Source organism: Episyrphus balteatus, chromosome 1 (assembly GCF_945859705.1).
Source record: "Episyrphus balteatus chromosome 1, idEpiBalt1.1, whole genome shotgun sequence".
NCBI classification, from domain to species: domain Eukaryota; kingdom Metazoa; phylum Arthropoda; class Insecta; order Diptera; family Syrphidae; genus Episyrphus; species Episyrphus balteatus.
In genome coordinates, this window is record NC_079134.1 from 59,627,480 (window position 1) to 59,646,299 (window position 18,820).

Below are 18,820 nucleotides of genomic sequence, written 5' to 3' on the forward strand. Positions count from 1 at the left end.
TATCGAAAATTTTTAGCCGAGATAAAATGGATCCCATACAAGTTATCGATAACTTGTATGGGAATTTTATATCAGCTAAAATTTAGCGCGAGCAGCGTACCAGGCTTAAATAAAGCAAAATTTCTTTCAAATTCAGAATGTATGAATTAAGAAATTATGATCTGGAACAAAATTTCTTTTATTTTGATATGATTTAATGGATTTTAAAGCCATTCAAATATTTTATCGCCAGTGATAAAAGTTACAGAACATGGGCCCAGGCTTTAAGAAACATCAATGTATACATACATCGATGTTTTTCACAAAAACATCGATGTTTTGAATCGATGTATCGTTTGCATCCCTGTGGAGTGCATTGTATATATATTTCCATATACATATATACAATGGTGGAGTGGACCTGTGAAATGTGTCAATGGTTGCAACCATGGTTGGGGCATTTAGCTTTTTTATGTGTCGCGAGACAAAAGTAGTACTTTTGTTATAAAATAATTAGTTTAAATATTTGCCAACTCAACGCTAAAAATAATTAGTCTTAAAATTAAATTTAATCGTGTTATTACATTTTTAATACTTTTATTTGAGTATTTCGGAGAAAATTCGAATAAAATTAATTGCGTAGCCGTACATAGTGTAGCGTCATTTCTCATTTCTTTCTCAGCTGTTTCCCGCCACTCATGTATTTTGTGAAAAGTTCTTGGATTTCATTGTGTATTCTGCTTGATGAAGTGCGACATTTTATTTACCGGGCGGTATGGGTATAAAATATTTTTCAACTTAAAAAAACAAAAACTAAATAGATAAATATTAAGAAATGTTTTTTAATTGCACCATTAATTAATATAATTTATTTTGTACATAGTAATACGAAATTCTACAATCAATGAAAATTTTTTTTTGCGTTTGAAACTATAAAATTTGTAGCAGCTGATTCTTGAGGATATACTTTTTTCTATTCGATTGAGATAATTTTTTTTGCAAGTGGTATCTTTTGTTTGAATTATGTTATGCTATGAAATGAATTCTAAATAATATGCCTACACGATGTGAATTAAACAAATAAGTGATTAAGATATTTAGTTTGAAAACTGAAATATACTATATTAAAATAAAATAAGAAAAATAACACGTGAGGCAACCTGATGTGAGTTATCCTCGACCGCCGCCCTATTTTGGTGAAAGTGTATCTTAAGAAAAAAATTATTTTAATAGAAAAACAAGCGGAAGCTTAGACACTGACATAATGTCCTCCGTGGTTATAAAGTCTGAAGAAATAATTGTGGATACCAACGAGTATAACAGCGACGATTTGGATGAAGACCTCAAGTAAGAATTATTCATTTTGTTTGCTCTATTAGCAACTCATTTTTGAGAATTTATTGCTTTGTTTGAAATATAAGTCAGTTATAATTATGTACAATTATAAAAAAGTATTATTTTTGTTAGTTGATCGAAGTACATTAATTTTGTGTTCGCTGTATTGAACTTTATTGATTTTTTTAGAGACCAATTAAATCTAGGCAAAAGAAAAGTAAAAAGAATTCCATATTTCCCACATTGCTATGTTTTTGCCACCTCCACATTCACACCTTTGCTTTGGCATGTTGTATATATATATTTTTTTTTCGTTTTAAATTTATTTCGGGTTACAGCTCGCTGTAACTTTAAGCATGTTTACTATTTTCTTTTATTATATTTTATCTAAATAGCTAGATTTTAAAAAATAATTTCAGGAGGTTAAATTTCTTCTAAATATTAATTCTAAGGGTTGCATTTTTGAAAATTTTACATTTTTACATTTATTCTTCTTTAGATTTGCTTATACAGTGGACTCTCGCTAACTTAAACATACGATAACTTGAACAATCCAATAACTTGAACATGCTATTTTTTTGAACTTTTTTATTGCTGATTCTATAAGTTGAACAATTAAAATATTTGAAGCTCTATAACTTGAATAAATAAATTGTTTTTCAACAGAAATTTGAATTTCCTCAATAAAGGTTACTACGTTTGTAATTTTGGTTTGCGTCATTTACATTAATTTATTAATAACAAATTGAATTCATACAAAACGAAGACTTTTTTATATGTTCCAGTCACTTAAACAATCCAATAACTTGAACAAGCTTGGTTTCGTATGTGTTCAAGTTAGCGAGATTCCACTGTATTCTCATAGGTTCGCTGTAACTTGTACGTAGATATGTATGTTTGGGTGTCCCATATATTGAAAACGGCTGAATTTAAATGCGCATAGGGGCTCAAAAGTTTCGCAATAAATAGAAAAAAATATTCCCAAAGTTTTAAGTCCCTATATTTATGCTAACTGGACGCGACTTAATTTTTAATGTTTCCATACAAAATATCGATGAATTACAGGTAGTTTGAAGTGGTTTACTTAAAAATTTGGTAAAATTGTGAAAGGTTTTAGAAAATTTTGAAAATTTGCAAATATCTTCCGAACTAGTGTACGAAAAAAATATTAAAAAATATTTTTTTTTTTGTAAACAACGCTTAGTAAGTAAAACATTAAGCGCAAATATCATAAAAACAGTGATATTGACGGTAACATACTTTTTACTGGCTCAGCATTATTTAAAAAAAAAAATATTTTTTCGTACACTCCATATAGTTCGGAAGATATTTGCAAATTTTCAAAATTTTCTAGCAACTTTTACAGTTTTGTGGCATTTTTAAGTAAACCACTTCAAAACTACGTGTAATTTATCGATATTTTGTATGGAAACATTAAAAATTGAGTCGCGTCCAGTTAGCATAAGGATAGGGACTTGAAACTTTGGGAATATTTTTTTCTATTTATTGCAAAACTTTTGAGCCCCTATGCGCATTTAAATTCAGCCATTTTCAATATAAGGGACACCCTAATGTATGTCTGTGTGTGTATATCTACTATGGTGAATGAATGGCATTTTTTTATTGATTTTCATAAACATGAATGTATTTAAGCGAAGCTATCCGCAGTAGCATTTTTAAAAATCAACATTCAACAAAAATTTTATATCCAGATCAAGAAAACAAGGATATCAAAAACTATTCTAACCGTTGTTGGATTTAATTCTTATCGGCAGCTGCGTGCTGTTTTTGTAATTTATAAAAAAAATATTTAAAAATGTAAGTACCGGATAAAAAATTATGTTTTTTTTTCTTTCAGAACGAAGCTCAGAACAGAGCTCGAACATGTTAAACGTTCTTGAATATACCTACTTAAAATTGAACTTGTTCTGAGCGTTCAGATTTGTTTTTGAAACACATTCGAGAACCAATTGACATGTTATCTTTGCAAACCCCAAACCCATAGAATCCGTCTGATGTTTTTTGATGTAAACAATTTTAAGCTGTTATCGTTGTTCTTATTTTACAATTTTTGATATTTGATTTGGGATACGTTTGTGTTGTAACCATATTAGATAAAACAGAGCTGATTGAACACTTGCTGACTAGTGTAAAAATCCAAAAAGGGCCAACACATAACATCCGACACATGTTCTTATGAGTACCGACCCGTACATGACGGAAACGACGGATGCTAGTTGAATCTCGCAACGTAACGGATGCGACGGATTTTATGGAGTGGGCCCTTGACAACCGATCCGTGAACGACGGATCGAACGTTGGCGAGGGAAAAGGTAGCCAAACTTTTCAATCGGGCAGATCCTTTGACATCAGTTGTCAAAAATAGATCAGTACAGCAAGCAACTTTATTTATTGACACTTGGCATCACGGCACCTGGTGGACAGCGCCGAAAATCTCAAAGTTATATAGATTATTTTCCGATTTGCCGTTCAATGTAATTTAAATAAGAAAAAAACAAAAAATACCTCGAAAAACATTTATTTTACGAATTAATTTTATATGTACGAGTATCAATGTTATGATAGTAAAATGATAATAATATGTGTTTATATCTAAATAAGGTCATTTTTTTTTATTTTCAACAATTTTTAAAGAAAATTAAACCAAAATAGTTTCTTTATTTTTTGTACTATTTGTTGTTGTTTTCCTGCGATTTGCTTCCTATTTTGGAGACAAATTACATAGGAATTATTATTCTTTTTGGTATATTTTAAACCTGATTTAGATATAAACACATATTATTATCATTTTATAATCATAACATTGATACTCGTACATATAAAATTAATTCGTAAAATAAATTTCAAATCGAAAAAAAATCTATATCATTTTGAGATTTCCGCTCCAAGAGGTAGATGGCGTGGAAAGCTATTTCCCAAGTCACAATAATGGGAAAATAAGCGTTGTTATCGATAACATAAGTAGGAGTGAATAGTTGTGTTCAACGACCCTTCAAGCAAACAAGTCCAAACTCGGTCCGAATCCGCTCCGCCTCAGGCGGAGCTGAGTCCGACTTTGGCTCCGAAACGGGTCCGAAGGCGGCTCAAATTAGTATGGAAATTATAATCACCGCGGAGCCGATTTTATATGTATTGGTTTTTTCACCACGTTTTCTCCTTCGACTTTGTGTTCATACACAAAAGTTGCAAGTGTGTGAGTGCAACCCCGTTTTTCTCGGTCGGAGTGTCTTTTCTGAACTCCGTTTTCTTGCTTGAAGGGGAGGATTTTTTTAATCAGAACAGGACAGGTTATATCTATACTCTGTCCGATAAAAATTGGCAGTTAAGATAAGATAGGACATTTGCATCTCACTCTGCTTCACCCCTTCTGGATATGTCTATCACATCAAAAAGCTCACACAGCGATGCCGTTTTATCCAAAAAAAAAAATGTTTCGAAAAGGTACCAGCGTTACCCTATTGTCGGTAAAATTAAAAAAAAAAAACGAAAAAAATTTTCTTTTTGCAACAAAATAACAAAACAAAAAATTCACTCATTTAAGACACAGCCTGACCAGGCTTAAAGTTTCTTACGCTGCTCGCACTAAATTTTAGCCAAGATAAAATTTCCATACAAGTTATCGATAATTTGTATGGGACTCATTTTAGCTCGGCTAAAATTTTTCGATAATTTGTATAGGAGCTAAAATTTAGCGCGAGCAGCGTACCAGGCTTAAAATGTTAAAATGCATGTTCTAAAGTTGACATTAAAGGGCCAACTATAACACGCATAAGCGAATGTCAAAAATCAAACGAAAATTTGATTATGTTTGCAAAATTAGCGCGCATATCCATAACTGACTTAAGTGAATAGAGCCATCAACCAACAATCAGGCCCAGTACGCAGCTAGCGCTAAATTTTAGCTCCCATACAAATTATCGAAAAATTTTAGCCGAGCTAAAATCTATCCCATACAAATTATCGATAACTTGTATGGGAATTTTATCTCGGCTAAAATTTAGCGCGAACAGCGTACCAGGCTTGAACCAACAATCAACCACACGAACCACAGAATATTTTGTTCTCAATCTACACGTACACCCTCTTTATTTTGAAATAATTCACATGCACACTGTCTCTGTTTATTTTTCGTGTGTATTTGAACATACATGTCAGATTCGCTTATGCACCGAGCGACTGAGATCGCTCTTGCTTATATTTGCTTAAGTCAACGAAACGGAGCTAGACTCGATTATGGCTACCTATTCAATAGAGCGTGTATGTATTTGCACGTTTGCTTATGCGCGCATAAGCTAGCTTAAGGCCCAACTATAAAAGCTGAAACACAATCACGCTTTGCCGTCGATTTTGACAACTGCGAAAAGTTCAACTATAGGAAATCTGTGTATCCTCACACAATGACGCTTTTCTTACGTACGCTTTTTTTGACAAACGTAAGGAAACGTAAGAAAGCGAGCAAAAGTTCAACCAGACTGAACTTTTGCTCGCTTTCTGACATTTAACAAACATAGTTACAGTCGCCCACATTATTATTGCGCCAAATGTGAATAAAAAAAAATAAATTATTGCAAAACTATGTGTGTTTTTTAATTTCTCTTTATAGATTTTGCACAAAAAAACGACATCGAGATATTTTAAATCAAAACAATTTACGTATTAAAAACAAAAAAATTTAATGATGTTTTAGACTCGAGTTTTATTGTTAAAAACAATATATTTTGATTGGTTTTGTTTTTATAACTATAGGATTAAAGAATAAACAAATTTCTATGCATTTTTTAAACAAATTAATATCCTTTTTCATTTTTCCACAATTAAATCAAGATAAAGACTTGGCCCAATAATTTTGTGAGTGACTGTGTTTTTTTTTATTTGACAGCAGATTTTATGTTGCAATCAGCTGTTCAAAGTCAAAGTGACAGAAGCGCGCTTTGAGGATTTCTCAACGTAACGCAACGAAGTGACGCCCTGAAGCGTGATTGTGTTTCAGCTTTAATAGGCATATGCGCGCATTGGCTTATGTCTCAATTCGAACGAACTGCTTCGTCCTTCTTCTGAAAACATGAGGAGTAGCCATAATGAACATACGCGCACATAGCCTTCTGCCACAATTTACATTTTTCTTTTCCATAATTATAATAATAATAATAATAATAATAATAATAATAATAATAATAATAATAGAGTTTCCGCATACCATCCTGGCTAAAGCCAAGAGTACCCATCTTATAAATAAGATTGGGCTCTATTAGTCCCTAGCACTAGAAGAGGTAATTAAAAACGAGATTAGTTAAAAAACTTTTAAATATACTATAAATTGTTAATATTTCATATACTTATGATCTTACGTGTATTATTTGTACTAGTTTATATCAATTTTAATAAATTCACACAATTTTTTTTTGAATGCATTTAAATTATTTTCACTCTTCACTCCACTTGGTAAGTTATTAAAATAGTTAATGCCATCATAGAAGACTGAACTTTGGGTATTACTTAACCTACAACGCTGTGGTCTGATGTTGGTAACATACCATTTCGTATTTTAAAAATAAAAATCATAGCGTCAAACGTCAATTTCTGCTTCACATTCATCCAACACAAGCATTCAAGTAAAACACGAATTGGAGTATATACATTCATTCTTAGGATTATTCTCATACCTTTAATTTGCAGTCTTTGAAGTCTTAGTTTCACGTCTGCATTCGAACCATATAATAAGATTGAACAATAATTAAAGTGTGGCAAAATTATCGCGTTATAAATGAGAATCGCAGCATTGAATGTTAAGTGTTTACGTATTCTGCTTAAAAAATAAATTTTCTTTGAGATTTTTGCACATACATGACTAGCATGTTCTTTTAGATTCAACTTTCTATCTATGAACCCAAATACTTAATGCTTTCAACACAAATTAAAGACTCACTATCCATTTTCACATCAATATCTTCATTCATTCCAAACTTCATATATTTAGTTTTCGTTACATTCACTTTAAGCTTGTTCATTTTCAGCCATACATCAATTCTTTTTAAGTCATCATTCAATTTCTCACACATATCTTCACTATTTTTACCACAAATATAAATCAGACTATCATCCGCAAAAAGTTTCATGCTGCAATATTTCAAACATTTATATACAAAAGAAACAAGAACACTCCCAAAACAGAACCTTGCGGCACTCCCAAATTGTTTACTTTTGCATCCGATGTCACACCATTCACACTAGTTCTTTGACTTCTATTGGTAAGATAAGATTCAAACCATTTCCATTCACGATGACATACACCATATAAACGTAATTTGCTCAGTAATATTTGCCTATCAATCGTTTCAAACGCTCTTTTCAAATCAAGAAACACAGCCACTATCGAATGTCCACAGTCAATCTTCCTCTTCCAGTTCCACACAACACAATTAATCGCTGTTTCACATGAGTGTCCACTTCTAAATCCAGATTGTTCCTGTATCAACAGATTATTACATTCTAAATAATTTTGAAACTGTTCTGCAACAAATTTTTCTAATAATTTTTCACACAATGGCAACATATTTATTGGTCTGAATTCTTCACACTTGTTCGTATTATTCACTTTTTCAACAGGGATAATCAATGATTCTTTCCAACTTTCAGGAAATGTACCAGTCAACAGGGATGTATTTATTATTTTCATAAGTACCGGACCGATAATTTCAATCGACTGAAGAATCATATCTTTGTTTAGTCTACACATATCTTTCTTGTTATTTAATTTATTTATTAAAGTGTAAAGAGATCTTTCATTACAAAAACTGAAAGTAAAAACAGAATTTATATTTATATCAGGTGGGACAAAGGGAATATATGGTATCGAGGCATTTATTTCAAGAATACTATCAACAAAGTAATTATTAAACTTGTTCGCTATTTCACTGGATTGCATTGCAATTTCATCACCAAAACGTACAAAATCAATGTTGTTTGATTTTTTATTCTGCAAAACCATATTTTTCAGAATTTTCCACATTTCAATTTGATTACCCTCCTTAGCAGATATTTTGGAAATGATGTAGTCACTCTTTGCACTTCGAATTTCATTTTTATATTTATTACGTAGATTCTTGTACCTCAACCAATTTTCATTTGTTTTGTTTAAAACCGCTATTTTATAAGCTCTAATTTTTTCACTTTTTAATCTCTGTAGTTCTAAATTAAACCATTCACTGTCTTCAGATTGGGGACTTAGCTTTGTAACCGTTAACATTTCACAACATTTTTTAAGTTTTTCACTGAAAGTATATGACAAATCATTCAAGTCATTTTTTAAAAATACATCCTGAAAACATTCTTCGTTAAGACATGAATCAAAATGTTCTTTTGTGTATCGTAAAACCTTATACTCGCTTCTTTTAATTTCCGGTTTCTTTTTAATTTGCAGTTCAATAGTTATAGTTTCATGATCCGTAATTTTATCAACTGCATGTATCGCATATTTAACTCTTGACTTCAGATCATTATTTGTAATAACGTAGTCTATTAAAGTAGATGATTGATCAGTTATTCTGGTCGGTTGTTTAACAATCTGACAGAGGCCTTGATCAGTTAGAATTTCTAACATTTTTTCTCCGTAAAGATCTTTCGTCAGAAGGTCAATATTGAAATCACCCACCATTAAAACATTATCATCACTCTTAATTGAACGTAAACACCAATCCGAAAAAAATGTAAGAAAGTCTGTTTTTGAAGTACTAGGGGATCTATAAAACACTGCTACCATCCATTTCTCATCATTTATCCACATCAACATTTGTATACACCACACACTTGAAAAGTTTAAAATGTCTATAACTTGTGAACGAAGTCCTTTTTTAATATAAATAAGCACACCTCCTGTGTATCTTGAGTGTGAATAACAAGCCACTTTTTTGTACCCAACAATACCAATTTCCGATTCATCAATTTCACTAGTTATGCAAGTTTCTGATAGTATAATAACATCAGGCTGATAACTGTGTACTAAAAGTTCCAATTCACTTTTATTCGCCAGTAAACTTTGAATATTCAAATAATAAAATGTTAAATTTTTTGTTGAAATTGGTTTTGTTTGCTACAAAGATCTACTCTGCAACACTTTAAGCTTACGCTTATATACTTCACACTCATTATCAAACGCACTGTGATTTGTTTTCAAATTCAATTTAAGTTCTTCATTCATTCGTACGCAATTCACACATTTCAAACATTCAGCCTTGCAATCAGAAAAGATATGACATCCACCACATTTAGCACATAACTTACTCTCAGCTTTGCAATCCTTACTGTTATGATTAAATCCCAGACATTTAAAACATCTCTTAACATAAAATGATTCTTTCACTAAACATTTATCCCATCCAACACTTAGTTTACCAGCTTTCATTACTTCATTAAAACTCTTGCTATCCAATTCAATCACTGCTGTATAAGAATTTTTATTTGGTTTTTTCCACATGGCTTTACACACTAAGTTAACATCTTTCAAAATTTCATTCTGGTTTTTCAAACAATTAATCAATTCATTTTCGTCCATTTTCTCAGATAAATTAAAAATTTGCACTCTTGGATTATTTCTTTTTAACTCATTCACATCATATTTCTGTCCCAGGTTCTCTTCAACTTTATCTCTCACTCTTTTCATCGATTCATCATTCTCGCATGAGACCACAATTGCACCCTTATCAACTTTTTTAATTCCCGACACTTGTATTGAAGATGTTCCTGGGTTAACACTAGATTTCACTTCCGATTTGGTTTTCTCTGCATTCTGGTGCTCCTTTGGTTTTATAATTATGGTACTCTTTTTTACAGCACTAGCATATGATTTTTTATCACTGTTTAAATTTTCATTAATTGTTTTTTTAATTGTTGATATAATTTTATTTTCACTATTATCTTTTGAGTCACTGTTCAATACTTTTTCAAAGGACCCCGCACATTTTGTATGGGAAGTGGCCCTCGGTGAAACTGTCTGAAATTTTAGTATGTTGTTCTCTTGGAGCCCCTGATCAAAAGTTCCTATGGGCAGAAAGTAAAAAAATGGACAGTTTTTAAGATAACGGGATTTTTCCGACGACTATCTCAAACCTTTTATAAGGGATAGTAACTCTCTATTTTGTGTTTTGGGCTATATTTAGTGGAATCCATAGGTTTTTAGGGTCGCTGAAACCGAATCCGAAGTCCATTTTGTCCCATCACGTCAGGTTTTCAAGATAACCTCAAAAAATGTCATAGCCTAACAAAAAAAATATTTTTTGATCTGGGAGTGCGACTATGTTAATTATATGTTTTTCGGTTCGCTGAAGCCAGATTCGAAGTCTTATTTGCTCTATCAAGTCAGGTTTCCGAGATAACCTAAAAAAATGTGTTCGTTCCTTTTTTTAGGTTATCTCGGAAACCTGACTTGATAGGGAAAAATAGACTTCGAATCTGGCTTCAGCGAACCGAAAAACATATAATTAACATAGGTGCACTCCCAGATCAAAAAATAATTTTTTTGTTAGGCTATGACATTTTTTGACGTTATCTTGAAAACCTGACGTGATGGGACAAAATGGACTTCGGATTCGGTTTCAGCGACCCTAAAAACCTATGGATTCTACTAAATATAGCCCAAAAACACAAAATAGAGAGTTACTATCCCTTATAAAAGGTTTGAGATAGTCGTCGGAAAAATCCCGTTATCTTAAAAACTGTCCATTTTTTTACTTTCTGCCCATAGCAACTTTTGATCAGGGGCTTCAAGAGAACAACATACTATTTCAACGAGGGCCACTTCCCATACAAAATGTGCGGGGTCCTTTGACACCTAGTTGATCGAAATTAGCTTTTATTTCTTTTATGTGTTCTTCAATGTGTCTAAGAGAGACAAGCTTATCGCGGCACAATTCACACAATATTACCAAATATGGTTTGGGTTCAATTGTTTTGGCAATATCATATTCGGCTAAGTTTATGCATTTGGGATGGTACACAGATCCACACCCCCCTCTGCATGAAACTAACACTGCCTCTGTTTTATTGCCCCTGTTAGTTTTTTTGCATTCTGCACACACACCACTTGAATTCATGTTTATTTATTTTCTTTGTTTTGATGATTTTTTTTTTTCTTTGTTCAATTGTCACTCAAACTAGGTTCGATGTTTGATTAAAAATTCGGCAATTTTAATAATTTATGAAATTTATTTTATTAATATTTTCACAATTTAATTCAAATTACACATTCACATTGGGTTTATCTTATGCAGAATCAAAAAATCTACAGATAAAACCCAATGTATTGTATATTTTCACTGTACTTTTCTTTAAATTTGCTTTATTTTAAGCACACAAAATATACACGTCCGTTCGCGATTGATTAATACGACAGTTAATTTTTGTAAAAAGAAAAAACGCGTTGAATTACACAACAATATTTTTAAAACTGTTTTTATTCAATTCACAGTTCGTTCACATTTTTATTCAGAGAAAATTAATTTAATTTTTCCATCCCCCTTGCATACATGTTGTTTACATTTTATTTTAAGAAATTTACTCATGTCGTGCGCTTCAGAGCGCACGGCATATGTTTAACGAAAGTTAACGAAGCGCGCATATGCGCATTATGGCTATCCCATAAGAATTGTGTGTGTTCGACAACTCACTCATGCCATTTTGACATAAGCCCATGCGCGCATATGCCTATTATAGTTGGGCCTTTATGTCGATTATAGTTGGGCCTTAACTGTTTTCCTACATACACAAAATGAAAAACAAACAGCCACCAGCACCACGACAACACATTTGATTTTGTTCATTCTAAAAGCTTGAAAAAAGCATTAATCCTGAAAGCTCTTTCAGAAATATAATAGAAAAAGGAGTAGTTTATGAAGGAAGTGTACCAATGGTAATCAATGGTATTGGTTGTAATGTAAATACTTTTAATAAATAACTTTGATGAATGAATTTCATTCTGCCACCGATCGTGTGGCAGATCGGTCATTGGGGGATGTACATCGCTTGATAAAGAAATTGCAACAACAATTATTTTTTTGCATATTCTGAATGTACATGTAAAAAAGAATATTGTCCGAAAATGTCACATTAATACGGCAATTAGATTCGAAGAAATAAGCGTATTTGTGTTGAATTTTTAAGTTAGTTTACATGGTTGCCAAAATTTTTAAACGAGTTTTCCTCGAAACGATGTTTTCAAAGTCGGTGAGGAAAATTTCTCCTAAACGGCAGGGCCGTTCGGCTAGACATTTTTAAGCCACTTTAAGGCTCCGTGAAGCCAGAACTGCGACCTCAAAATTTTTGAACCAAATTTGTCTAATTCGTTTGTCCACCGTTTGTCCATGTTTGTCCACCCAAAATTTTCGTTTGTCCACCCTTCAAAAAAATTTTAGAGCAAATTCTTTTTTTTTATAGGAAGTCTGAAAAATGAAAAATCGTCTAAAACGCTCAAATTTTGAGATAGACGTATAAAACCAACTGCAATCGTTTGTCCACCTCGAGTTCTATGTACACACCAAATATTATCGTTTTTCCACCCCCCGTTTAGGAGCAATTCCAAAAATAAATTTTGCACTGAAAAATTGAAATTCCCCTAAAATCCCCAAAAATCAATTTTCATCAAAAATTCAAACTGCTGTCGTTTGTCCAACTCGAGTTCTTTACGTATACCAAAAATCATCGTTTGTCCACCCTCCGTTTAGGAGATATTCCAAAAAGAATTTTTTTATAGCAACTCAAAAAAAGTACGCATACACCACAGTGTACCTGTACTAAAAATTAAAAAGTCCTCAAAAATTATTATTTTTTGAAAATTCAAACGGTCCACCTCGTCCACCTCGAGAAATGGATACAAACAAAAAATCATCGTTTGTCCACCCCCCGTTTAGGTGATATTCAAAAAACAAATTTTGTACTGAAAAATTCAAAGTCCCATAAAATCTCCAAAAATTGACTTTTTTCAAAATTTCAAATTTCTGTCGTTTGTCCACCTCGAGTTCTACACGTATACTAAAAATCGTCGTTTGTCCACCCTACGTTTAAAAGATATTCAAAAAACAAAATTTGTACTGAAAATTTCAAAGTCCCAAAAAATCTCCAAAAATTGACTTTTTTCAAAATTTCAAATTTCTGTCGTTTGTCCACCTCGAGTTCTAAACGTATGCCAAAAATCGTTGTTTGTCCACCCTACGTTTAGAAGATATTAAAAAAACAAATTTTGTACTGAGAAATCGAAAAAAAATATTACGCATACACCAGAGTGAAAATTTCAAAATCCTCAAAAATTACTTTTTTTCAAAAATTCAAACGGCAATCGTTTGTCCACCTCGAAAAATGGATACAAACAAAAAATCGTCGTTTGTCCACCCTACGTTTAGAAGATATTCAAAAAACAAAATTTGTACTGAAAATTTCAAAGTCCCAAAAAATCTCCAAAAATTGACATTTTTCAAAATTTCAAATTTCTGTCGTTTGTCCACCTCGAGTTCTAAACGTATGCCAAAAATCGTCGTTTGTCCACCCTACGTTTAAAAGATATTCAAAAAACAAAATTTGTACTGAAAATTTCAAAGTCCCAAAAAATCTCCAAAAATTGACTTTTTTCAAAATTTCAAATTTCTGTCGTTTGTCCACCTCGAGTTCTACACGTATGCTAAAAATCGTCGTTTGTCCACCCTACGTTTAGAAGATATTAAAAAAACAAATTTTGTACTGAGAAATCGAAAAAAAATATTACGCATACACCAGAGTGAAAATTTCAAAATCCTCAAAAATTACTTTTTTTCAAAAATTCAAACGGCAATCGTTTGTCCACCTCGAAAAATGGATACAAACAAAAAATCGTCGTTTGTCCACCCTACGTTTAGAAGATATTCAAAAAACAAAATTTGTACTGAAAATTTCAAAGTCCCAAAAAATCTCCAAAAATTGACATTTTTCAAAATTTCAAATTTCTGTCGTTTGTCCACCTCGAGTTCTAAACGTATGCCAAAAATCGTCGTTTGTCCACCCTACGTTTAAAAGATATTCAAAAAACAAAATTTGTACTGAAAATTTCAAAGTCCCAAAAAATCTCCAAAAATTGACTTTTTTCAAAATTTCAAATTTCTGTCGTTTGTCCACCTCGAGTTCTACACGTATACTAAAAATCGTCGTTTGTCCACCCTACGTTTAAAAGATATTCAAAAAACAAAATTTGTACTGAAAATTTCAAAGTCCCAAAAAATCTCCAAAAATTGACTTTTTTCAAAATTTCAAATTTCTGTCGTTTGTCCACCTCGAGTTCTACACGTATACTAAAAATCGTCGTTTGTCCACCCTACGTTTAAAAGATATTCAAAAAACAAAATTTGTACTGAAAATTTCAAAGTCCCAAAAAATCTCCAAAAATTGACTTTTTTCAAAATTTCAAAGGAGACTGGGCACTTTTGTATGGGACGTGGCCCATCGGTGTAATACATTGTGACATACGTCAAATGAAAGGTCTCGATGAGTGTATTATTTGTTTATATGGGCACAAGTCTGTATCTCGTGCAGGGAAATTGCAGTGATGCATTTTATGCTCAAAAATGTATGTAATAAAATTCAGAAAAGTATACATTTTGACTTGATGCTCGATTAAATTGATTCAAAAACATAACATAACTGTGTTGGAAGTTCAATTAGGCTAATCCATCACCAGTTTTCACCCATGACGCAATGCATTTTTCGGTTTCTAGAGCACTTTTGTATGGGACGTGGCTCATTGGTGTAACACATTGAGACAAACATCAGATGAAAGATCTCAATGAGCGCATTTGTTCTTTGTATGGACAAAAGTCTATACTTCGTGCAGAAAAAGTGCATTGGTGCATTTTATGTTCAAAGATAAATGTAACACATTGAAAATTACATACATCAAATGAAAGTTACTGATATTTCTTTGAATAGACAATAAACTCTATCTCGTGGAAGGTGCAGTGGTGCATTTTATGTTCAAAAATGTATTCAAGGTTATTTTAAATGTTTGTGTTTTTAGAACAAAAAAAGGTGGAGAAACGACTAAATCCATGTCGTATGGTTTGTGGATTAAATTCATAATACCTACCAACATTTTATGAGTAATATATGTAACTTGTAGTTTGAGTTGCATTTTTGAAAAATTAGTCACAACCTTCGTATATTTAAATTATTTTAAACCAACAAGGTAGTTTCGCACACGACTTCAAAGTACAGAAGATCATATACTTACTCAAACATTTTTTGTTATTGCATTTCAATCTATAAAAACCATAAATGCATTTTTTTTTAAATTAAAGCAGTAGATGGATTAGTCCAACAGAACACCGTTGTTATTATGTTTTTGAATCTAGTCAATAGAGCATCTAAACAAATGAGCCACGTCCCAAACAAAAGTGTTCTAAAAAACGAAAAATGCATTGCGTCATGGGTGAAAACTGGTGATGGAATAGCCCAATTGAACTTCCAACACAGTTTTGTAATGTTTTTGAAACAATTTTATCGAACGTCTAGTCAAAATGTATACTTTTATGAATTTTATTACATACATTTTTGAAAATAAAATGCACCAATGCACTTTCCCTGCACGAGATACAGACTTGTGCCCATACAAACAAATAATACACTCATCGAGACCTTTTATTTGATGTATGTCTCAATGTGTTACACCGATGGGCCAAAATGCCCACTCTCCTTTCTGTCGTTTGTCCACCTCGAGTTCTAAACGTATGCCAAAAATCGTCGTTTGTCCACCCTACGTTTAGAAGATATTAAAAAAACAAATTTTGTACTGAGAAATCGAAAAAAAATATTACGCATACACCAGAGTGAAAATTTCAAAATCCTCAAAAATTACTTTTTTTCAAAAATTCAAACGGCAATCGTTTGTCCACCTCGAAAAATGGATACAAATAAAAAATCGTCGTTTGTCCACCCTACGTTTAGAAGATATTCAAAAAACAAAATTTGTACTGAAAATTTCAAAGTCCCAAAAAATCTCCAAAAATTGACTTTTTTCAAAATTTCAAATTTCTGTCGTTTGTCCACCTCGAGTTCTAAACGTATGCCAAAAATCGTCGTTTGTCCACCCTACGTTTAGAAGATATTAAAAAAACAAATTTTGTACTAAGAAATCGAAAAAAAATGTTACGCATACACCAGAGTGAAAATTTCAAAAATCCTCAAAAATTACTTTTTTTCAAAAATTCAAACGGCAATCTTCTAAACGTAGGGTGGACAAACGACGATTTTTAGTATACGTGTAGAACTCGAGGTGGACAAACGACAGAAATTTGAAATTTTGAAAAAAGTCAATTTTTGGAGATTTTTTGGGACTTTGAAATTTTCAGTACAAATTTTGTTTTTTGAATATCTTTTAAACGTAGGGTGGACAAACGACGATTTTTAGTATACGTGTAGAACTCGAGGTGGACAAACGACAGAAATTTGAAATTTTGAAAAAAGTCAATTTTTGGAGATTTTTTGGGACTTTGAAATTTTCAGTACAAATTTTGTATTTTGAATATCTTCTAAACGTAGGGTGGAAAAACGACGATTTTTTGTTTGTATCCATTTTTCGAGGTGGACAAACGACAGAAATTTGAAATTTTGAAAAAAGTCAATTTTTGGAGATTTTTTGGGACTTTGAAATTTTCAGTACAAATTTTGTTTTTTGAATATCTTTTAAACGTAGGGTGGACAAACGACGATTTTTAGTATACGTGTAGAACTCGAGGTGGACAAACGACAGAAATTTGAAATTTTGAAAAAAGTCAATTTTTGGAGATTTTTTGGGACTTTGAAATTTTCAGTACAAATTTTGTTTTTTGAATATCTTCTAAACGTAGGGTGGACAAACGACGATTTTTTGTTTGTATCCATTTTTCGAGGTGGACAAACGATTGCCGTTTGAATTTTTGAAAAAAAGTAATTTTTGAGGATTTTGAAATTTTCACTCTGGTGTATGCGTAACATTTTTTTTCGATTTCTCCGTACAAAATTTGTTTTTTTAATATCTTCTAAACGTAGGGTGGACAAACGACGATTTTTGGCATACGTTTAGAACTCGAGGTGGACAAACCACAGAAATTTGAAATTTTGAAAAAAGTCAATTTTTGGAGATTTTTTGGGACTTTGAAATTTTCAGTACAAATTTTGTTTTTTGAATATCTTTTAAACGTAGGGTGGACAAACGACGATTTTTAGTATACGTGTAGAACTCGAGGTGGACAAACGACAGAAATTTGAAATTTTGAAAAAAGTCAATTTTTGGAGATTTTATGGGACTTTGAATTTTTCAGTACAAAATTTGTTTTTTGAATATCACCTAAACGGGGGGTGGACAAACGATGATTTTTTGTTTGTATCCATTTCTCGAGGTGGACAAACGATTGCCGTTTGAATTTTCAAAAAATAATAATTTTTGAGGACTTTTTAATTTTCAGTACAGGTACACTGTGGTGTATGCGTACTTTTTTTTGAGTTGCTATAAAAAAATTCTTTTTGGAATATCTCCTAAACGGAGGGTGGACAAACGATGATTTTTGGTATACGTAAAGAACTCGAGGTGGACAAACGACAGCAGTTTGAATTTTTGATGAAAATTGATTTTTGGGGATTTTAGGGGAATTTCAATTTTTCAGTGCAAAATTTGTTTTTGGAATTGCTCCTAAACGGGGGGTGGAAAAACGATAATATTTGGTGTGTACATAGAACTCGAGGTGGACAAACGATTGCAGTTGGTTTTATACGTCGTTTTAGACGATTTTTCATTTTTCAGACTTCCTATAAAAAAAAGAATTTGCTCTAAAATTTTTTTGAAGGGTGGACAAACGAAAATTTTGGGTGGACAAACATGGACAAACGGTGGACAAACGAATTAGACAAATTTGGTTCAAAAATTTTGAGGTCGCAGTTCTGGCTTCACGGAGCCCACTTTAAAGTGTAAATTTTCTTGGTAGAAAACGATTTTTTTTCTTTGGGAAGTCAAAATTTTGACTATTCCTTCGTTCATTATACCTGTATTCATCTATTCTAAAAACGAATCTTTTGGTTTTTCTTATTTTAAACAACTTGGATTAGAGATATCTTCCTCACCACCAGACACCTTTTTGTGAAAGTCCACTACAAAAATAACGGAACTCAGTATTTTTGTTAATACAACGCGAATTCTTAAAATACATTAAATTCGCTATATGTACATCTATTGTATGTATATATTTAACACAAAGCCTTTTCACAAGAAAATCACCAATAAGCACGATTTTTCGCACTTACAACTAGATACCCCTTAAAGCACAGATAATAAATTATACAGATGTCTTATTCATATGGAGAGAAATGATATATGAAACTGAAATTGACCAAAAAAAAAAGCTTTTCCAAAAGCATCTCTCTCGCAAAATCATCTCGCTCATCTTCTTTCTTGAAAAAAACCTCTTCTTTCCTATGAATGAAAAGACAAAGAAAGAACTAA

The 18,820-nt window shown here is 32.0% G+C and overlaps 1 protein-coding gene across 1 annotated transcript in view; it reads left to right on the forward strand.

Moving 5' to 3' along the window:
* The first annotated feature begins 422 nt into the window (after positions 1-422).
* Positions 423-18,820, forward strand: part of LOC129907747 (uncharacterized) — a 110,474-nt gene continuing 92,076 nt past the window's right edge. Inside the window, exon 1 of the mRNA XM_055984097.1 lies at positions 423-1,326. Coding sequence (XP_055840072.1) covers positions 1,244-1,326 — 83 coding nt within the window. The 5' untranslated portion in view covers positions 423-1,243. The remainder of the gene's footprint in view (positions 1,327-18,820) is intronic.